This window comes from Ornithodoros turicata, chromosome 7 (assembly GCF_037126465.1).
Source record: "Ornithodoros turicata isolate Travis chromosome 7, ASM3712646v1, whole genome shotgun sequence".
NCBI lineage: Eukaryota > Metazoa > Arthropoda > Arachnida > Ixodida > Argasidae > Ornithodoros > Ornithodoros turicata.
The window spans coordinates 14223117-14246671 of NC_088207.1; the positions used below are offsets into that span (position 1 = coordinate 14223117).

The following is a 23555-nucleotide window of genomic DNA, read 5'->3' on the forward strand; positions in this document are numbered from 1 at the left end:
ATGGTGGAGCAGCACAGCATCTGCCAGGGCCTGCTTGACTTCTGCGAACGCGCGTTCTGCTGCCGGTGTCCACTCCAGAGGGGCAGCACGGGCCTCTTTCGGATGGTCAGCGCCGAGAGCTGCGTAGAGAGGCTGGAGCAAGGCAGCACAGCGAGGCACAAAACGTCGGTAGAAAGTCACGAGGCCAAGGAATGAACGAAGTCCTTTGCGAGAAGTGGGGGCAGGAAAGTCTCGGATGGCCTGGACCTTGGATGCGAGTGGCCGGATGCCTTTCGGGGTGATGGTGTGTCCCAGGAAGGTAAGGGTGGTAACGCCAAACTCGCACTTCGCGGCATTGATGGAGACTCCGTAGTCCTCCAGGCGCGAGAACAGGGCGCGCAGATGGGCGCGATGAGCCTCCGGAGATGGACTTGCGACGAGGATGTCATCCATGTATGCGAATGCGAAGTCCAGGCCGCGGAGCACTTCGTTGATGAATCGTTGGAATGTCTGCGCAGCATTACGCAGGCCAAAGGGCATCCGCACGTATTCAAAGAGGCCAAAAGGGGTGGTTATAGCAGTCTTCGGGATGTCAGGGGGATGGACGGGAATTTGGTGATAGGCTTTGATGAGGTCTATCTTGGAGAAGATGGTCGCTCCGTCAAGATTCGCGGTGAAGTCCTGAATATGGGGAAGCGGGTATCTGTCTGGTACCGTGACGATGTTGAGTGCACGGTAGTCCCCACATGGGCGCCAATCACCAGGTGTTGCTTTGGGCACCATGTGGAGAGCGGAAGACCACGGGCTGGAGGAAGGCCGAATGATCCCCAGTTCGAGCATGTGCTCAAATTCCCTCTTGGCAATGACGAGGCGCTCCGGAGCCAGCCGTCTGGGGCGAGCGAAGACAGGGGGGCCCCGTGTCACGATGTGGTGAGTGATGCTGTGGCGAGGTGGGCAAGAGGCGTGCGATTGGCGCAGGACAGCGGGGAACTCCGTGACAATGTCGGCGAAAGCAGTGGGCAACGGTAGCCGTATGGTGGGACTAATGGCGGCTGTATGCGCTGGAGCTCCATAAACGTGCAAAGAAGTAGTGTTGTCGACGAGGCGCTGGCGTCTAATATCCACAAGAAGGTCGAAATGGTGGAGGAAGTCGGCGCCAAGGATTGCGAAGGGGAGGTCGGCGATGGTAAAAACCCAACGAAATACTCTGCGCAGGCCGAGGTCAAGGGTGACAGAGCGTTGACCGTAAGTTGAGATGGTGGACTTGTTGACGGCCTGCAAAGCCAAGTCTGGTTGTCGGTGTCGTTTTTCTGCGGGGGTTGGTGGAACGACGCTCACGTCAGCCCCGGTATCCACCAGGAAGCGACAGCCGGACACGCGGTCCGTGATCCGGAAGAGCCGGCTGTTGTCGCCCCCAGCCATGCCAGCCGTTAATGGTTGGGGGGGGCGTTTCCCGGCCACGAGCAAGGGGCCTGGCAGTTCCTTGCGGCATCGCCGAATTTTCGATGATACCAGCAGAAGTGGTGCTGAGAGGGCGAAGGAGACCGTTGACGGGATGGCGAGCAGCGACGGCAAAACGGGCGCCGAGGGGAACGTGGTCGCTGCGGGGGAATGGCGTCCACCCGGTTCACCAGGGCCGCCACCGTAGTCTGGAGTTGCTGGAGCGACGTGCTGATGGCATTGATTGCAACGTCTACCGGTGGAGGGGAGGTGCGGGGGGCCAGGGCGGCAACGGCTCCTGGTGATGGAAGGCCAGCAAAATCCAGAATACGGTCCGCCATCTTCGCCAAGTCATCCAGGCGGGAATTTTCGCCGGCGGCCAGGATCATGCGTACATTGTGAGGCAAACGTTGTAGGAAGAGCTCGCGTAGTAGTGAGTCGTCCGTGGTAGGGTTGCCGGCGAGGTCGCGCATGCGGCGTAGGAGCTGTGTGGGCCGTCGATCGCCGAGCTCTTCCCTGTTCAGAAGCTGCTGCAATCGCCGCTCCTCCGAAGCAGATGTACGGCGAATTAACTCGTCCCGTAAGGTGTCGTAGGGTAACTCGGGGTGAGGGTGGATGATTATGTCGCGGACTTCCGCCGCAGCTTCGGGAGGAAGGTTTGCGATGGCGTGGCCAAACCTTGAGGCTTGAGAAGTGACGCGGCGTCCGTCGAAGAGAACCTCCGCCTGCGCGAACCACAGCTGAGGGTCGGAGATGGAGAAAGGCGGCAGGCGGAGCGGTGCCACAGAAGCCTCGAGCGGTGGAAGTGGCGGTGGCCGGCTGGGAGGCGAAGAGCTGGTGGAGTGCTGGTCACCGTTCATGATGGTGGAACGCTAAGACATCACGTCCGGGTCACCAGTTGTAGAGCGAGAAATGAGGCGACCAGGCTCTACTGAGGTTGATGGGTTTAATGACGGTTAATGGCGATGAACCGAAAACGAAAGCTCGGGTCACGCGCAGTGCTGCGCGTAACCGATGGCGGTGCTGGTGATGATTATGATGCTGCTGCTACACTCTCTTTGGTTCACACTGGACCATCAGTCTTAATTCCCTATATATTCTTGTTTCAGAAACTGTATACGGGACTCACCCTAACTGTTCCTACTGTATCATGTATTCTTCGCTGTGCATGTACAATATAATGAAAAGACTGAAAGAACAAGCAAAAGCTTGCAGAGAAAGTAGAAATATGAAGTCACCTCCCAAACACCAGCAGAATATGTCGAAGCGTACAGACAAGATTATATTCTGCACTCTTTGGTACTTATCAATAGGACAAAAATTAGCCATCTCATGATACTAGCAGCAAATCTTCTGAGCAGCTCAGGAAAGATACCATTCCCTATGTGTGACACACCATCTAAAAGAAAGATAGGTCAAAGACATGGAGTTTCGTGATTTCTGATGTCATGGGCAAGCTTGACATGAGTTGTCATGCTAGTATCCCTACTGGCACGTTGCCCCCCACGCGTGTATTCTGAAACACAATCGCTCACATTCAGATGGGCGCAGTACCTGCACTTAGCCAAAGATTGTATGCTTCTCTTGTAGAAACAAATGTCCAAATGAGAAGCTGAACCTGTGTGCAAAAGGAAAAAACGAAAAAAGCAAGAAAAAACTGCTGGTTTTCCCGCCCATTTTAATCCCAGTGCCATCTGAATTAACTCGCGTGCCACCTAATTTGTAATCCAGGTGCCATCTGAAATAATCCAGGCAGCATTCAATTTAATCTGGGTGCCATCTGAATTAATCCACAGTGTTTCTAAGCACTATAACCATGTATTCACATTTTCTCACCACTACATGTCACTGTGGTGCAAAAATTAACTTCAGAATGTTTCTGGGGCTCACAAGCATATAAGATACAGACTTCAAATTTTAAGCTCTCATGGACATGGAGCTGTCATGGAGAAGGTAAACAGTGAGAATTGGCCGAGGGCAGGCCACAAATATGGACGAGACAACACGTAAACCTCGAATGCCCAAAAATGCCCAAATTGCTGTTGTGGTGTAGTGGTAGCATATATGATCACCGGAAATCAGAAGACTCCATTTTGTAGTAAATAGGGCGTCTACAGGGTTATTCTAGCAAACGTCACACATTTCGATCGCACTGTAAAAATAGAAGACTAGGTTTGACCCATCCGAAACTCTGCAGACTGATGGCCATTTATCTGAAGTTTCATTCTAATTTTTTGTAAGCGCTATGGTCATGTAGGAAGACAATTAAAAATAAAGCAAAATCTCGCCCTATGAGTTTTCAATGGCCTATCCCCCACAAACACCGCCAGTTTGTCTTGTGTCTGCTTCACATTCAGATCACTTCACACAGGTAGCGCTGCCTACAACGATGTGACAAGCCGATTCTGACGTTATGCACCAGTCCCCTTGTTCCAGTCTTGTTCTGTATGGTGATGTCACCTGTGTGTGGTGAAATGAAAATGAAGTGCACACAGTAGAAAATGGTGGCTTTTGAGTGAGATAGGCCATAGAAAATGCATAGAGTGAAATTTCGCTTGATTTTTAATCTTTCTTCTACAGGGCCATAATGCTCACAAAAAATTCCAACAAAACTTCAGACAAATGGCTACCAGTCTGCAAAGTTTGGTGTTGGATAAACCCCGTCTTCTATTTTTATGATGCGATCAAAATGTGTAACGTTTGCGAGACTAACCCTGTAGTGTCTGTCATATTGTCACTGTTATTATTATTAGTTGATAATATTATTTATTCATTTTTTCATTGGCAGAGGAAGGGAGCACTTCTCACTCAACCTACATGGACATTCTTCTCCTTTCAGACATTATATTGCCCTAGTGGTGATGCACTTCTTGGTAAGCGTGACAAACAACAAGGCTCTCTCTTATGACATCTCCATGCCCCTTCACATGATCTTCAAATCCGTAAGTCTAAAATATACTATCTTCCCCTGCAAATAAATACAAATGTGATACATATAGCTTTATTATCTTGTGACATGCTTTAATGTTGGGGAAATACTGAGGAAGCAAAAGCATGTCACCATCCCAGCCGTAAATGCTTTTTTGGGGCCCCTGGACATGGTGCAAGAAAGTGACATGCTTCGAGGTATGCTAGAACAATATCTTGTATCAGTCCCACAGTGTGCAGTCTTATGCAACAACGTTGTGATGTTCCCAGCACGTCCCCACGCCCTCCTAATATCCCACCATTGACTTCACAACCATTCCCCTCCACAAAGACAAGAAACCTGATATGCCCGTTTATTACGATCTTCGATATAACGATAACTCTGATACTATTAAGATTAGGTAAATTGCTGGTTCCCGTCAGCTCCCAAGTACATGTCAAACAAGGCATCGATATGACGATCACCGTGAAAGCGTTTGGTCGCATATAGCGATCAGAATTCTCCCTACGGCCGTTAAAACGCGTGAAAATCGAGAAGCAAGATTCCTTTTTTTCTTTTTTTTCATTTAAAACGAATAAAGGTGGCATTTTCAAACGCCTTAGCCTCTGTGAGCATTAAAGTTAGAACACGGTACGTTTGTCTGTGCATAGCTGACGGATGTATTGGATGCTCGCATTGCAGGGCGCATAACTTGGAAGGGGTGGGAGGGGCTTACAAGAAGTAGAGGGGTTTGCTGCCCCCTCCATATCATTCTCTTGCCCTCAAGTTTTCTTGGGTTTGCTGCATGCTGGTATGACGTCTGCGGTTACGGGCCGCGTCCTGGTTAGGAAAGGAACATTGCTCGACACGAAGTTGCACATGCTTGACAGATTTTGTACTAGATCAAAATCTCTCTCTGTCTTTGTGAAGTATCATGTCTTCCAATATATACGAGGGGTGTTAAAATCAAACCGGGACTTTCTGTCTCCTGAGTGTACAAATGGCTCGTGCTACTTCTTTTTCGTCATTTTCACACACCGCCTCCGCCTCCTCCACCTCCGCGTTCACCACGTGGTGGTCCAAAGTTTGTGCAAAACAGAAGACACGTGCTGGACAAGATGACCGACAGACTATTCTCTAGAGATCTGGCCTAGGGTTTTCCCTCTCCCTCGCGCGCCCCGCCCACCCGGAGCGCGCCAATGGGAGGACGCGTGGGCGGAGTCGACTTTCATTACCATCTGGGGGCAGAGGTTCGAACGTAGATGGAGACGTGGTTTTTGGCGATGCTACGTCCACTGGGTCGTTCCATTCACCATGGCCCAATGGTCGGCGATAAGTACTGTGTCTGAGCGATGCTCGCGTTTGTTTGTTTGTTTGTTTTTGCTTTTAATGAACGTTTTATGATGACTTGTTTTTGCTTTTTATAAACGTTTATTAAAAGCAAAAACAAACAAACAAACGCGGGCATCGCTCAGGGACGTCGATCATGAAACGTTTATTAAAAGCAAAAACAAACAAACAAACGCGGCTATCGCTCAGGGACGCCGATCATGAAACGTTTATTAAAAGCAAAAACAAACAAACAAACGCGGCCATCGCTCAGGGACGCCGATCATGAAACGTTTATTAAAAGCAAAAACAAACAAACAAACGCGGCCATCGCTCAGGGACGCCGATCATGAAACGTTTATTAAAAGCAAAAACAAACAAACAAACGCGGCCATCGCTCAGAGACGCCGATCATGAAACGTTTATTAAAAGCAAAAACAAGCCATCATAAAACGTTCATTAAAAGCAAAAACCAACAAACAGACAAACGCGAGCATCGCTCAGACACAGTACTTATCGCCGACCATTTTCGTTGTCCCAAGGAACGCGCGTCCCTTGGTTCACAGATCGAGCAGCGCCATCTCTGGAACACGGGCCAACTCAGGGCCATGGTGAAGGGAACGACCCAGTGGACGACCCATCGCGAAAAGCACGTCTCCGTCTACGTTCGAACCTCTGGCCCCAGATGGCAATGAAAGTCGACTCCGCCCACGCGTCCTCCCATTGGCGCGCTCCGGGTGGGCGGGGCGCGCGAGGGAGAGGGAAAATCCTAGGCCAGATCTCTAGAGAATAGTCGACCGACAACGAGGTAAGCGCGCACATCAAACAGCGAATTGTCATGAAGTTTCTCGTGAATGAAGGCGTAAAGTCATCTGAAATTCACAGAAGACTCAGCACACTCAGTACGGCCACGATACACTTAGCCGCAGCAAAGTGTTTGAGAAGTGCAAACGGTTCCGAGACGGCCGTACATCAGTGCAGGACGATCCTGGCCGGGGCGGCTCAGAGCCCAGTGTCAGAGTTCCTGAGAACATCCAACTTGTGGAGCGCCTGATCCTCAAGGACCGACGGATAACATGTCTCGAACTGGCTCGAAAGACGGACCTTTCTGTGGGAACGTTGAACACTATCATTCGTGAGTACTTCCAGTTTCGGAAAGTTAGTGCCCGTTGGGTCCCGAGGCAGCTCTCCGTGTTTGACCGGCAGAGAAGACGAAATCTCCCAAGAGCTAAGGTACCGTTTCGACACTGAAGGACAGCCGTTCCTTGATCGGATCATCACGTGCGATGAAACGTGGGTGTACCATTTCACTCCTGAGTCTAAACGCGCATCAAAACGGTGGAAGCATCCGGGCTCGCCAGCTCCCAAGAAGTTCCGAAGCGCCCCGTCTGCGGGTAAGGTCATGGCCACGGTTTTCTGGGACAAGGCTGGCGTTGTTCATGTTGATTTTCTGCCCAGTTGTACCACCATCAATAGCGGATATTACTGCCAGGTTCTCAGGGATGTGCATTAGGCGCTGAAGCAAAAGCGGCCGGGCCTCATCACCAAAGTCCTCCTCAGGAGTCCTCCTCATACAGGACAATGCACGCCCGCATACCGCGCATCTCACGACACGCACCTTACAAGAACTTCAAAGGGAGTTGCTGCCACATCTCCCTTACAGTCCAGACCACGCCCCCAGCGATTTCCATCTATTCGGGCCACTGAAGGCGTTCGTTGGGGACCGCCACTTCAGCTTTGACGATAAGGTCAAGAATGCGGTCCGATCATGGCTGCTACGCGTCGGTAAGGATTTCTACGCTGCTGGCATCCAAGCCCTCGTGAAAAGCTGGGACAAGTGCATTAGTGCAGCTGGAGATTACGTTGAAAAATAAAACTAATTTCTCGCCTGTAAGTTCATTTTACTTTTGCGAAAAAATGAAAAGTCCCGGTTTGACTTGAACACCCCTCGTAAGCCCCACCTAAACACACGTCGATGAATTATCCATGGGCGGGACACGTTCTAATGTTGTTCCAATATGTGTGAGAATGATGATGACTACGGCACTGGCTGAAGAGCAACGGGCGAAGTCGTCGATCTCAAAAGGTGCGGAGCCTCACATGTTATCAGGGGGGTTATGTCCTCCTTGGAAAATGTTTTGACACAAAGCTGCATGTAAATGCTGTTGCGCTCTCAATGAGTATGCACATTCAGTGCCATTCTACTTCGCTTTCTGGATACAACAGAGCCAACTATTTATGGATACAACAGAGTTTGTACTAGTATAAAATTACTGGCTATCTTTTACTGTTACGCTAGGACATGCGAAGAGAAATATAGCTTCTGGAACTTTCCATTTATTTTCCGGAACCATTTATTTTAGGGCATATACATTGTGCAACGAACCAGTTCTGAACCGGTTCAGAACCGATATGTATGTCCTCCTGGCACTGAACCGGAACCAAACCATTTTGCCTGGACCGGAGCCTGAACCAAACCGGAAAATTTTCAGTGTGATGCTCTGCTAGGAGCACTGCACTGCACTGTGACATGAAGAGTAGATACCCTAGAAGTCGTTTTCGAACAAAGCTGGTTTGAGGAGTGATTCGCGAGTACTTGAATTCGCGACACAGGTTTCCGGGAGTGCTTTGCTCTTGCATATCATGCCGCCAATACTCGGGCATATTTTGGCACATACTAAGACATCCGTTGTTCGCGGGGATGGCGGCGTTCTAGGTCAATCCCTTTCTTCTCCTCAGACATGGGAGGAAAGGCCCTCTACAATGGCCTTTAGGGACCCTGCAGGAGGCCATAGTACTGGCCGTGTGCACGTCAGCCAGTTCATTTTAGCAGTTCTCATTCATTATCACTCAGGGCACTGAACAGTTCGGTTGAGATGCCGTACTATCATACAAGCCGGTTTTGAGAATGCGGGGAAAGGCATGTTGCGGCTTCATGGTATATAGTGGTATATATGCACAGTGCAATGCGTTTGTAGGAGTAACAAAAGCGTGATCAATTTTCATCTCCTTATATCTTGCCTGATGGTATAAAACAATCTTCTGCGGCTTGCTTAAACTGCCAATGCAGTAGAAAGGGTCAAGGTTGTCACGGGATAGCGTCGAACGCCGCACGATCTTCGCCCTCATATGGCCAGAGTTATTCGTGGGAACTTAAATTCGCGATTTTGGAGGAATGCGCGAAAAACGCGAAAAATAATTCCGTGAGAAAAAGCCACTTGTACAGTAATTGTAGAGAACATCACGACTACAGTAGTTGAGACTACAGTAGACTCTTGTTAATTCAAACCTCGAGGGACCACTGATTTGTTTTAATTGTCAAAAGTTTGAATTAGTAGTATTTTGCCTGCATATATGCTGCATGACAAAATTATGGTGCCTTATGTATGTATCTGCAGATACGTATAAAGCACATTTTTCAGTGTTTCCTCTACTAAACACACCTATCGCAGTATCATCAACATCCTCACTTAAGTTGAGCACACCATTTCAGTATTTCTGATACTCAAAGACAGCCATAGTCGAAAACAAGTATATTGAAATATTAGCGCTTCTGTGTATGCATCATGTCAGGCAGTACAAAATATTGGGCATGTCAGGCGTGAAGCGAGATGAGCATGGTCCGAATTATTGGACGGGGAAATACATTGGTCCTATGGGGCATTTGACAGTGCCAACAATTTTGTCAAAAAAATTGAATAGTCCGAATTATCGATCGGCGACCCCTGCGAAGACATTATGTATGGCGCATTTGAAGTAACTCACATTCAGGAAGCATGTAACAGTGAACAGTTTCTGCGTATGAACAACCCAAGCAATTAAAGTTTTAATGCCAATCTACTGTAACTGTATTACTATAAGTGGCATTTACGAGTGGCTCGTATGTTACTAACCACCTGATTGAGTTGTCGTTTGCAGCTGGTGCTTTGCTTCAAAGCCCTTTGTTGTTTAAAGTCCTCCATGTTCTGCTGTCATTGCGCTCAAATAAAAACCTTGTGTACAGCGTTAGCGGTGCTACAGTGTCTTTTCTGATTTCTGTGATAAACTTCGGGAATCGATTCCCTGTGGCTCTTTGTTTTTTAGTGACCTCCAAAAAAAAGTCTGAAGTTTCCAGCAACTGAAAATTCGAATAGCCACCCTCTGATACTTGCCAACTGAAAACACTGAAAAGTCTGAAGCCTACTTTATGCTGCTCTGCAGCAGTTATTTTGCTATGTGTTGTCTCTCCGTCAGTTCTTTTGAGAAGCACTGGCAGTGTAGTTTGCTGTACTGGTATATTTCAGAGAGAAAATAAGCACTTTGTCCTTTAGCCTTTTACTACCCATTACACAGCGTGTATAAGGTTTTAAATTAAAGGGGTACTAAAATGCCACCACGAGTTGACTTCAAATTACGTTACATGTCATGTTGATATGGCACTTGTCGTTGTCATTCAAAATGTTGATTCCATGACGAAGCTACAATCAGAGTTTTACTGGACTTTCTCTTCCCTCGGCACTGCACAGTGAACGTTGTTTCAGCTCGGGTGCTTTTAGTCTATGCTGCGCATGCTATGCCTTGGGGCAGTTCCAGCAAAAAACATAGTGCGAGTTATGAAGTGTGCTGGTCGCGCTGTCCGAAGGACGTGAGGATAATTGTTGTCACTAGAACATTTGTGAACTAGAACTACTGAACTAGAACATCTGAATTGTGGGCTACAATTCAGAACATTAGCACTGAAAAATGCAGCAAGGCACATGATGCCGTGCAGGTACAAAATGCTACAACAGGACCCGTTCCAAATCCACACGCACACGATAGGCATGTGTGCACTTCTCCTGCTGTCTGATTGGATGCCGACCCAGAGGCGGCTCTGTTTTCATTGTGCTTTTCTGTTCTTCTTTTTTTTTTTTACTGTAGCGCCGGGTGAACTAACTAATTGAAACACAGACTTTGATTTCAGAACATTTTGCATTTTAGCGCCCCTTTAAACTGACACTTTGTGAAAAAAAAATGAGAATATTCATTTAAATGCGTACACAAAAAGTTGTAATTGGCACAGCTCCTTGCACAGTTTTGACTACATGTTATGTAAGGGCAGTAAAAGTGAATAAGTGTCAATTTTTTTTCTCATTTCTAGGGCTCTTTGATAGCGACGATGCTTTTAGGAATAATGCTGCTAGGAAGGAGGTATGTGCCAGAAACTATGTTTCCAGTGTTTGCCTGAAAATTTGTGGACCATCTCTAACTCGTGTAGTGTGCTTCCGTGAGAGAGTTCTTTTCTTTTTTAAAATCATTAAAACCTCAGTGTGGGAGAAAACAATAAACACCAGACAACACACGCATTGCAGGCCAAAGATTCTATTCGTGGAGGCAATGTGTGCTTATAAACGCTCAACCCCCCCCCCCCCTCCTCCTCCTCCTCCTCCTCCTCCTCCTCCTCCTCCTTTTGTCGAACAATCTGGAACTTCCAAAATGTTTCTTGCCGGGTTATCTGCGATTAAGCTCAGAAACTTCCTTGCGTTCTCAGAGAAATACATATAATATGCCGTTTCCCGTGTGCCACCTGTGCTGCCAGTTTGAACCGGTTTCACGTTTTTTTTTTGTTTTTTTTTTCCTTGAATCATGTCCGGTTTCTGCATTCCTTCCATTATCCCTTCTTCTGTGCCCGCGGGTTTGTGACCACCCTATTTTGGCCACGTGCTATCTATCTGTCATCCCTCTGTTAATTTGTATCCTTTACCCTCTCCCTTTTCGTATGTTCACTTGTGTGCCACTCGAGTGTGTATATATATATTTGTAACTCCAGTGCTGTTATTTTTGTACCTGACGAAATGCAATCCACTGCATGAAGGCTTGTATCCATTAAAGGAAAGCTTCAGCGTTTTATATTTTTGTTGGTACTTTTACTTGACTAACTAAAGAATCCAAACGACAACCTCTTTCGAAAACGACCGCAATACCATATGGTCGGGCAAATTTTTTTAGCCTGTGCGATGCTCCTTGTACGCAAGCAATGTTTTACCTGTTTAACGATTTTAGAGCGTATCACCAACCCGCCCAGATTTTAACCTTGTTTCAGTCTTTCTCTTTTATTTTCCAGGTACCCAGTGTCAAAGTACATAGCTGTTTTTATGATTACTGCAGGAATCATAGTGTGTACATATGCGTCTGTTAAAGGTGATGTAAGTGTGCTCGTTAGATCGCTTTATCCAGTCTATGTTACGCAGAATCGTATTTTGCATTTCACTGGCCTTTTCTTATTTGTAGCACAAACAAAAGGAGCAAGTGGAGCCAGAGAATGGAACATTTTATAACAAGCTTATAGGTATGTAACTGACAAAAAATGTTAAACTATGGTAGCTCCAGCACACACTAAACAAGGTATAATTGCTATATTGGATACCAGTGATGGCCAGTAGTTAACTACATGTAGTTAAACTACTAGTTAAACTACTATTTTGAGTAGTTAACTACAGTAGTCAGGTTACTGCAGGTGCCAACTGGTTCAGATTTTGCCGCAAGCTCTACGGCACGATTGTGCTTCCGCCTTTTACTTTGAGCTACACGTTTGATGAGAATGCAGGTTGCAGTTTATTTATGACACTTTATGCAAAATGCAGAGCAATTGTGCCGTGCATGCGTACGAAATCTTCACTTTCGTCACTGCTTGTGATTCATATTTAGGTGTCCAAGAACACTATAGAATGGGATTGATGTTGATAGACAACGTTAAGTAGTTAGAGACGTAGTTAAACTACACTGCAGTAGTTAAAGAAGTAGTTTTAACTACCTCCCCTGAGTAGTAGTTGAACTACTAGTTAAACTACTCTATTGCAAAGTAGTTAGTAGTAGTTAAACTACTGTAAAAGTAGTTAGTGGCCATCACTGTTGGATACTCTCATTTCTGCACATGTGGGTTTAAGCTGCCACGTTCATGACGGACATGTCTTTCTGAAGGCACCAAGAATGTTCTTTCTTAGTTTCATCCAAATCACTTTTATGCATTTTATTTATTTATTTCTTCATCTTCTATATATTACATATACAGGGTGTCCCAGCTGACTGCGAACAGATTTTTGAAAACTATATACTATATCACTTTTTCCGAGATGAAATCAATTGCAATATAGCATATGCTGAAGGGCACTCCTTAGGAGGGCACCAGCAAACTCCTAAGGCAATGTCCTAATTAACTTTCAACAATTAACCTTTTAATTATAAAAGCTACAAGGTTGTCCCAATGAGAACATCTGGTCCCTTCGATCACCTGATGCAGTTGCCGTTTTCAGAACAAAAATCCGTTCGGTAGATCGTCCTCAAAACATTTGTGAAGGAGCACCATTTTTTTTGTGTATTTAGTTCGTTGCTCATCTTCGGAGACGCGTCTTTTCTTCACCCCCAACGTGAGAGGGTGAAGGAGCACAGTGCCGCCTTACACGTCGAAGATGAGCTTCAACTTGTGGAAACAAAACAAAAACACACGTATCAGGTGATGCTATCGGAACTGCCCTTATCTTGGGTTGCATTTTCTGTTTTCTTTTAATCTTTTTCCAGGACGCAAGGGGCGACAGTGTGCTCTTTCACCCTCTCACATTAGGGGTGAAGGAAAGACGGGTCTCCGAAGATGCGCAATGAACAAAATAAAGAAAAAAAATGGTGTTCCTTCACGAATTTTTTTCAGATGATCTACCGAACGGATTTTTGTTCTGAAAACGACTACGATATCAGGTGACCGAAAGGAACAGATGTTCTCATTGGGACAACTTTGTGGCTTTTATAATTAAAACATTAATTAACGATTTTTACGTAATTAGTCATTCGACGGTTGAGCAACAGATGGCCAAGAACGCCCGCCGAGATGATAGAAGTGAAAACAGGATGTCTTTAGCCCTCATAGTTTTTTATGAAAAATCTGTATCGAAGGAAAAAAGACACCCTGTATGTACGTATATATAAAGGGTGTTTCACCCAAAAGTGCTAAAAAAATTCTAACTGGTGACGTACTCGCCGGAGGATTGTGGGACTTTCGGCAATTACCTTCAGGAAATTGTTGCCACCATTGAGGGAGTCTTTTGACAATTTTTAATAACGGGAAATTTATTTTTGTCAATTGAACTTTGAAAATTACCAAGTGAACCTCACTTTTTTTTACAGAAATATGAAGTCCTCCACGGATAACCACAGACCCAACAAAAACTATGCACAGTATTGCAACAGAAATAGTCGAAAAAAATAGTAAAAATTCTGCTTTAGCCCCGCCTGCTTGACTGTTGCAAAGAAGATCGCACGGAAGATGCGGGGAGAGGAGCAAGTGTTCCCGCCTCTTATTTTACCTTCCTTTCCCCCACTTTGACCTTGATACTTGTGACAGCCGTCTTATCACAAAGAAGGCAAAACAAATGAAGGCAGGGACACTTCCTCCTCTAGACTAGTGGTTCTCAAACTGGGTTCCGCGAGCTGCCTTCCCGGGTTCCGCGAGAAGGCTGCCGCCTCGGCCCCTGTCCATTCACAGAACTTGAATTCCCCCGCCCAAGCTCGCTCGGCAGGCCAGAAGCACGCGCACCGCGGCTGCGGAGTTCGTTCACGGCCTCTTTCCGTTGTTTATGGGCGCTTTGACCCGTTGACAGACCCCTTACTAGGCAAAGGAGTAGGCCTGGAACGTGCCAGCGAGAAGCTCCGTGACCTCTTCGTGGGGGCCTGATGTACGTGATATCTGATGTACTGCTCATGTTTAGGAACAGGGGTTCCCTCGTCCTTCTGGCTAGGTCCAAAGGGTTCCCCGGGCCAAAAAAGTTTGAGAACCACTGCTCTAGACGCACATTTCGCGCGCACTTCTTTGAGAAAATCAAGCAGGCGGGGCTAAAGCATAATTTTTACTGTGCATAGTTTTTGTTGGGTCTGCGGTTATCCGTGGAGCACATTTCAAAGTTCAATTGACAAAATACGTCAATACGTCACCAGTTACAATTTTTATCAGTTTAGGTGAAACACCCTGTGTATATATATTCCGCTTCTCATTGAAATATTTTGATTTGAGCCAACAAATGCAAAATGTTTTGTACCAAGATTTATAGCAGACCTTAGGAACTTTCAAATGTGTAGTACCTCTTCAGCTGCATATATTGAATGAAAATTTTGTGTCCCCGAAATGCATGCCTTACCACATTTTTGATACGCATTGGCACAGTTTGCTTAATATAACCAGGTACTGTCAGCTTGCTAAGGCGTGATGAAGGTGTGGGAGAGGTAGATATATAAGCACAGCATGCAAACCAGCTTGGGAAGTTGCCCTTCCGTTGTTTACTGTTGCATGAAACGAGCAGAGGAAAAATCAATCAATCAATGTGTATTTCATTTAAGGTGCAATGGTGTAGGACAGCCTTGGATAGCTGTGTTACAAGTAGCTGTATCTACGATGGGCGTTCAAGTCAAACCGGGACTTTTCATTTTTCGCAAAAGTAAAATGAACTTACAGGCGAAAAATTAGTTTTATTTTTCAACGTAATCTCCAGCTGCACTAATGCACTTGTCCCAGCGTTTCACGAAGGCTTGGATGCCAGCAGCGTAGAAATCCTGACTGGCGCGTAGCAGCCATGATCGGACCGCATTCTTGACCTCGTCGTCGCAGCTCAAGTGGCGGCCCCCAAGGAACGCCTTCAGTGGCCCGAAGAGACGGAAATCGCTGGGGGTGAGGTCTGGACTGTAAGGGGGATGTGGCAGCAACTCCCAGCCAAGTTCCTGTAAGGTGCGTGTCGTGACATGCGCGGTATGCGGGCGTGCATTGTCCTGTAGGAGGAGGACTCCTTTGGTGATGAGGACCGGTCGCTTTTGCTTCAGCGCCTTATGCACATCCCTGAGAACCTGGCAGTAATATCCACTATCGATGGTGGTACAACTGGGCAGAAAATCAACATGAACAACGCCAGCCTTGTCCCAGAAAACCATGGCCATGACCTTACCCGCTGACGGGGTGCTTCGGAACTTCTTGGGAGCTGGCGAGCCCGGGTGCTTCCACTGTTTTGATGCGTGTTTAGACTCAGGAGTGAAATGGTGCACCACTCAAACGCTTTTCTGTGGCTCAGTGTATCGTGGCCATACTGAGCCTGAAGTCTTCTGTGAATTTCAGATGACTTTACGCCTTCATTCACGAGAAACTTCATGACAATTCGCTGTTCGACGTGCGCGCTCACCTCGTGGTCGGCCATCTTGTCCAGCACGTGTCTTCTGTTTTTCACAAAGTTTGTACCACCACGTGGTGAATGCGGAGGCCTGTAGCGTGTGAAAATGACGAAAGAGAAGTAGCGCGAGCCATTTGCACACTCAGGAGACAGAAAGTCCCGGTTTGACTTGAACACCCCTCGTAGATACCTCTTCCGCAGTTGCTTCCAGGCGCTAACACAGAACTTGAAGAAGAAAGGTTACCACTCCTGGTAAAAGTAACTAAAATGTGACTGTGAGTTGCTGAGGAGTAACACATTTTTCCTAGCATCAGTTGTGAAACGTTTGCCATCAAATGTTTCGTCATCCTTTGAAAGCTATAGTGAGTATGCTCTAGTGCTCTGCTCAACATTTTTTTAATGTGGGAAAGCATGTGTTTGCGTTGAAGTGGTGGAATCTCACGATAACTTCTATTAGTCTACTACTGTACTACAAGCATATGATATAAATGTGGTTGGACACTGCACATGCTGAAATGAAGTTTGTCGGAGTTACATTTACCTTGCTTTCATTCCTTAAGCTGTAACGATGGAGAAAGCGAGTTACTTTCCAAGGACGGCTGTTGACCAGTTGTCCCACTTCTGTGAGATTGGCCGGTTGAGTGTGCTACCATTACGCTCTGCCAATATTGTGCCTTCAACATATCAAGGCCTCGCCACAGAAGAACGAGCCAAAAGTGGTGTTTGTTTTTATCAGACAGAATTTGTTACTTCATGGGCTATAACTATAGTTACATGTTGAAAGCAAAAACTAACTTACAATTTCCACAAACTTGCTATAACTGTAACTTTGGTTGCTTTTCTTTTTTGAAGCAACTGACTCATGACCGGCTAAGTATAAAGGACCTCGAAAAATGATGTGTTCTCTTTCTTCTGAAGGTGTATCACTCCTATCATTTGCTCTGCTGCTCTCTGCACGATTGGGTATCTACCAAGAGAATCTCAGCACACGCTTTGGGAAGCATCCTCGGGAATCTCTCTTCTATGCAGTGAGTTACACCTGCTTCTGGATTTCACTTCGAAGACATATTGCATTTCATGTGTTGTAGTACAGCTGCCATTCGACTTAACAATAACGCATGAGCATTTGGCCCGCGCAGATGTCAGCGCTTGAGCGCAGATGTCAGCGCAGGAGCATTGACTTCTGGGTTTGGCACTGCATCCGCGACACACCGTATTTGCTCGCATATTGGATGCACGTTTTTTACCTAAAAACGCAGCCAGGGATGGGCAGTAATAGTAATACTTTGTATTATAATACTATTACTGTAATACTTTTGAGTATTTGTATTATGTATTATAATACTCATTTTTGAAATGTATTTGTATCTGTATTATAATACACAAAACGAGGTATTACATGTATTATAATACTTTTGAAGGTGTAATACTTTCCCAGAGGTCGTAAGTTCGACCTGCAAAGTGTCACCCGTGCACTTTATCAATAATTTTTCGGGTCCCACAAACATTTGAACACGAACAAGGCTCCTATTACAGTGTTCCCCTGCCCCAAATTATCCCAAAGCGAGTGACTTTGGGGCCAGAGGTTACTGGAGGTTTCCTCGCATTCCTTCTACTTCAGAATCCGTAAGGATGAGTCATACCAGTACAAGCCCTTTGTCTTATGAAAGAGTGCGTCCAGTGCAGCCAGTCACCCCTGTACGTGGTTGCACTATGGGCAGTCACATGTTTTTGAACGGCCCACATTTTATCGTCCAGAGTGGATGAAATCAGGGCTCTGCCACAGTGAGAGCAAGTTGTTCACAGCGATCGAATTGATCAGCGCTATCTGATCTTATTCGGAAAGATCAGGCCATGTGCAAAAATGTAAGCGTGAATAAAACGCCATTGGAGAATGATTGTCTCGATAAGTAATGGGCATATATCTAAGTAATTCTTCTGTTCTTTTCCTTTTTTTCTTCACAAGTTAAGTATATTACAAGCGTATTACAAGCGTATTACTCGTGTAATACACAGAAGTATTAGTATTATGTATTATAATACTCATTTTTGAAATGTATTTGTATCTGTATTATAATACCGATTTCTAGGAAGTATTATGTATTAGTATTATAATACAAAATATGAGTATTACTGCCCATCCCTGAACGCAGCGCCTCTGAGGAGTTGCATTCAATAAGTGGGAGAAAATTGGAACCCAACACTTAAGGTATACTGAAAAGAGTACAGGGGGCCATCCAAAATATTTTCATTTTAAGAAATTCTGATGAAAGCATATGCGTCAATTTGCCGAACAGCACCAGATGTTTGGTGCATGCAGTTTTTTTCCCAGAAAAAAACGTACACAAACACAGGCACGTTCGTTCACTTCCGACTCGCCCCCCCCGGGGTGTAACAAGGATGAGAAGGACAATCGACCTCCAGACAGTGTTCACCTCCAGTGATTCTGTTCAATAGCCAGAAGATTTCGAGAAATATTTTTTTCTAAATTCGGGGGGTAAAAATCGGGTAAATAAACATGTGCACTAAATTCATGCAAATTCGGGTGAAAAAACTTCCAGTAGGCTAAATTCGGGGTGAAATCGGGCTCAATTGCTCAAACTAACTGTAGTGATTTGGTACAAAGATGTAACTGAATTTTTCTGCCAAACAAGTAAATTAGTACGTTCCTGCAGACGTCCCAGTGAGGGCAATTTGCAAGGTAAAAATCGGGTTTCACCCTAAAGAGGCAACCTTCAATTCGGGGTGCAAATTCGGGGAAGAATCGGGTAAAACCATAAGACTTCAGGCTCTATCAATGTACCATGATTGCAGCATGCCCCTCCCCCTCAAGCAATGGGACAGGGTGCCGCCTCAGCGGCAAAACATCCCACCACGTCATCATTACTTATTTGTTGTTGTTGTTGTTGTTGCAGCATGCCCTGCCCTTACCAGGATTCCTTCTACTATTACCAGACATTCTTCATCAGGCTGCATTGTTTGCTCACTCAGGTAAAGTTAGGGCTTTACTGCCTTCCTCGTGCTGACAGGTTCTTCAAGATGACAGTCCAAACTGAAACCAAAGTTAAAAGACTGCTGCGACATGCTTTCTCATGTTAATTGTGCTGACCATGCAAAATACTTTTATTAAACTTACGACAAATTATTAATCAATGAATTTTATAGGCAGCAACTTTGCCGTCGTGACATCATTGTCAGCAACCTCCTGTTTCCCTTCTGCCAAGCGATCGAGCCACCGATTTGAGGAGAAATTTGCCGATTACAATTTTCCATATCTCAAAACAGTCCTCGACCACCGTTATCTTGGTCACATACCTTTGAAAGGTCCGTCAACGTGCAGGAGCTCATGCTTACGTCCTGCCTCGAAAACAAAACCGCATGTGCACATGAACGTGACGTAAACAACAAGAATTGGCCGACGCAGACCACAATTAGGGACGACACAGACACGTAAGCCTCAAACGCCCTGTAATTAACGAATTCAAACAACTCAGGGAAAAGAGGTGCTGACGCCAGGAATCGTACCTGGGTCTTTTGAGTTGTTTGAATGAACATGACGAGCGTTTTTTCCTGTTTTATGTAAAAAAAACTAGGACACTCTGCTGGATCAAATGTTGCATCTACATATGTACAGTTGAACCTCAATTTATGAAACCTTGATCTACGAATTCGCTCGTTTTATAAATAGTACGTCCTGGAACAAAAACTTTCCCTCGTATTTCTCCCTCGATTTCCTAACAGAGAACACGTTATTCGGGGACAAATAAAAAAGATCCCATGCTTTTCTGACCTCGAACAGACGAGTTCAGAAAATCCCAGAGTGCTTAGCGTCGCTTTGAACTGTGGGAGTTTACCAATACGAAAGAAAAGGACGGCCTCCAAACTGTTCCGATTTCTCCCCTGCCAGTGCATTGTCCACGACGTGTCAAGGTGAGCGAAAGCGAAATGTGCAGGATTATTCTTCGTTCCCCCGCTCAGCAAGCGCCCAGGATGCAATGCGTGCGCAAACGGCACTGGGATTTTCTGAACTCGTCTATTATGAACAGTGCCTATATGAACTATAGCCACGCTGTGTCCCACTGTCAAAGGCTCGACGTATCAGAGTTGTTCATTGTTCTGCTGCGCAAGCGTGCTAGCAGTAAGCAGAGCCGCACATGAGTGAAACCACATCCAGAGTACAGTAGAGTGCTTCCTGTCGTTCCAGTGCATACCTCAATTGGTGAATCCGCTCCAACAAGAAAATGTAGAACATGATGCATAAGTTGTATGTCATTAATAGAGCCTGAAGTTTTAAGGTTTAACCCAGTTCTTCCCAAAATTTGCGCCTTGAGTTGAAGGTTTGCCTCTCACGCATGTCATTAACAGAGCCTGAAGTTTTAAGGTTTAACCCAGTTCTTCCCAAAATTTGCACCTTGAGTTGAAGGTTGCCCGTTTAGGGTGAAACCCGATTTTCACCCGTCAAATTGCCCTCGCTGGGACGTCTGTACGGATGCAAACTAACTTGCTTGGCAGAAAATGCAGCTTCATCACTGTTTGTACCAAACCACTACTGTTCGTTTGAGTAACAGAGCCCGATTTCTCCCTGAATTGAGCATACTGGAAGTTTTTCCACCTGAATTTGCATGAATTTGGAGCAGATGTTTATTTACCTGATTTTTACCCACAAAATTTTTCCCTAAAACTTCAGGCTGTAGTCACTAAGTCTCTTCGTATGTAGTTATCACTGCCAGGAGGCATATCATATCATTATTTTTACCAGCATGGAATTTCTACAGTATTTCTCTCACGTGAAGAAATATTTGGTGTAGGTGAAAAGTTCCTACCAAGATCGTAGAAAGACTATTGGGTGTTGTTGGCATCCCATAAAAGAGACTTCCAAAGTTAGTTGAAACGGCTTGAAAGTCCTTGTAACGCTATTTCTACGCTGAGCCATGTGTGTAGGAACAGCTGTAGTTTGCCACACTCATCTGCCAGGCATGGTTTAATATAACTTCGAATTGTCAAATTTGTTCCCATTTCAAAAGATTATTGATTTTCTTAACATAGTGCCATTATAATGTTCTGTTTATTACAGCTCCGTTAGAAATTGGACTATTGAGTGCTGTGCCAAGGGCATGGGTGTACCTGTTCTTGAATGTCATTACTCAGTATCCTTTAAAACTGCAGAAGCTATAGTGATCTGTGTTCCTACAGATTGTGCAGGAATATGGGATGTTTATAATAAGTCTGTGCAAGCAACGGTAGCTTTTGGATACACATGCTGAGAAAAATTATTCCTGCTAACCATCAGTGAAAAATTATCAAAACTGCGCATAGCTCACTGTGCAATCACACTAAAGTAGTTCTTATTTTGGTATTACCTCCTGTGAAGGTCATACCCTGAGTCAGACCCTGAGTATAAATAGGGCCTGACTTTTTCGTGTTAAACCCGTATCCACCCGATATTTACCCCCCGAACGAAATCTGTAAAATTCGGGTTTAACCTGAATCTACCCGAAAACATCCGGGTCGCGTGGCACACTCATAAGCGTGCATTAAAATAAAGTTTGATAACATTGCTAAACATTAGTTCCATGTTAAGACAAATTTTTGTTAAACCAAAGAAAAAAATCACCCGGAAGCACCCGAATTCCTGACAACAGAATATGCCGTAACGGGATTTAACCCAAATACACCCGAATTTTCAAGTGAAAAATATCACCCGATATTTACCCCCCAAATTTGGCCAAAAATAAAACCCGAAAAAGTCAGGCCCTAAGTATAAACTGTAAAAGCCATGTATAATGACACATCATGTTAAAATATACAATACATTGATACCATCGGGTGTTATAGGGTTACTTCTTCTTTCTGTCCAGCAAGCGGCCCGTTGTTAGAGGTGCACATATTGGTCAAACACGGAGCCGTAGCGAGGCAAGTTTGCGCCCAGGGCAGGGTGAATCAGAAGCACCCCCCCCTTCTCCTGCTGCCGTCAGAAGCCATGTAAACAAAGACATGAAAACGCTCATTCGCACTGCAGAGGTCGTAGATTCAAATTTTCGTTGTTCCCGCTATATCCTGTCCAACCAAACTGCAGGGGCCTGCCGTTTGGCGCCCTCTCTGGTGATGCCCCTCTCGCCCCCCCCCCCCCCCCCCCCCTATCGCTACGGCTCTTGTCAAACATGCAGTCCTCACTATGTATAGTCACGAACACCGCATAATGTAACATTGAATGTGCCTTCGCGTTGTTATTGTTGAACTCGGATAATATTTTCATCAGATGTGTGCACAGCTTACTCCTAAATCTTATAGTACGTGATACCCATATTACCCATATACATTGGATTTCCCTTTCTCCCTCCCCACTATGCGCTCCAATAAAGGACCCCCCCCCCGTACCGAGGGTCTGGATCCGCCCCTGCTGGACGGTCATAGTACAGAGTTGCTTCCTCTTACTCGTGCTCACAGCAGTATTAAGATGTGTCGTATGGATACCATGCGCATTAACGCTGGATGACCAGTCGTTTGAGAACCCCTCGTCGTCTAAATGAATCGTCATTAGGTGCTACTAACCTATCATGCGCCAGTTCTGCCTGCTTGTTTGTAATCTCGAAATATGCTGCGATTTAAATGCATTGCGAGACACAGTGTTGAGGTAAAAGTATGAAATAACGTAGAAATGTATGAATATGGAGATGTTAAGACTGTCCTAGGAATGCTAGTTTTAGCAGACAATAATGCATTACAATACATGAAGTATCTGAATTTTGCTCTCTCATATGAGCACAGAAGGTGTTGATATTAACATGGCCTTGAGTTTGAGGGGAAAACACAGGACGAACTCAGGACGAGATGAACAGATAGACTCACGAATCGCAATCAAGGCAAAGTTAATATCAATTCAACACCAGCTAGCCTGCCTGCTCCTGCTATGTTCACAGAAGCTGTATTGCCTTCAAATTTTATTCTGCACACACAGTCCTAAACTTGACATGCAGGTTTAGAGCCAGTTGTCTCACGACGTGAAGTCACGAATTATCATTATCACCACTTTGGAGCGAGCTCTGCTAATGCGTTATTACGGTAGAAGCGGAGCAAGCGTGTGTACTTCGTGTCATGTCATGTTTTCCTTAGCCGTCCCCAGGTACATCTGCATCCGTTCTGTCTACGTCCTCACCACAGAGTGTTCCTCCCTCACAGTAACACTCATCATTACACTGCGAAAGTTCATCTCCCTCCTCCTCTCCATCTTCTACTTCCAGAACCCTTTTACTGCAGTGCATTGGGCAGGGACCATTTTGGTCTTTGCAGGAACATTGCTCTTTGCGCAAGTCTTCGGTTCATTAACTGCCTTCCTCCGCAGCAAAGCAGTCAAAGTGGAGTGACAGAAAATAAACTTTTGCATACATGTGTTTCTCTTGCATTCCATAACATGTAGGTACATGCTGCAAAATGTCCAACGTTCCAGCGTATTGCAAGAATTTAAAGCGACCGTCCAGACTGACATCAAAGCTAGAAATAATTCTTTCCTATGACCATTCTGTGTCAAAATATTTCCATTACATTTTATAGCACATTATTTATAATCATATTTTCTAGCTAGTGCTTTTGTTGCTGTGGAGCTACTGGCTTCTGGTTTTCATTCTGCAAAGTAACCAAGCCACCCATTTAAGGTCAAACATTCTGATTACATTCCATAATCACCTTTATCTTGGTTGCACACTCTTGCGACGCCTGCCAAGGTGCGATATGCCTTGTTC

At 45.5% G+C, this 23555-nt stretch overlaps 1 protein-coding gene across 3 annotated transcripts in view; it reads left to right on the top strand.

The window, feature by feature from the left end:
• The window catches only part of LOC135400221 (UDP-xylose and UDP-N-acetylglucosamine transporter-like), a 31904-nt gene extending 8697 nt beyond the window's left edge, over window positions 1-23207 (top strand). For all 3 annotated transcript variants that reach the window (XM_064631991.1, XM_064631990.1, XM_064631989.1), the window contains exons 4-11: window positions 4259-4361; window positions 10776-10825; window positions 11739-11820; window positions 11906-11963; window positions 16735-16844; window positions 18732-18807; window positions 20891-20963; window positions 22940-23207. In XM_064631991.1, the coding sequence (XP_064488061.1) occupies window positions 4259-4361; window positions 10776-10825; window positions 11739-11820; window positions 11906-11963; window positions 16735-16844; window positions 18732-18807; window positions 20891-20963; window positions 22940-23180 (793 nt within the window). In that variant the 3' untranslated portion in view covers window positions 23181-23207. The remainder of the gene's footprint in view (window positions 1-4258; window positions 4362-10775; window positions 10826-11738; window positions 11821-11905; window positions 11964-16734; window positions 16845-18731; window positions 18808-20890; window positions 20964-22939) is intronic.
• The last annotated feature ends 348 nt before the right edge of the window (window positions 23208-23555 follow it).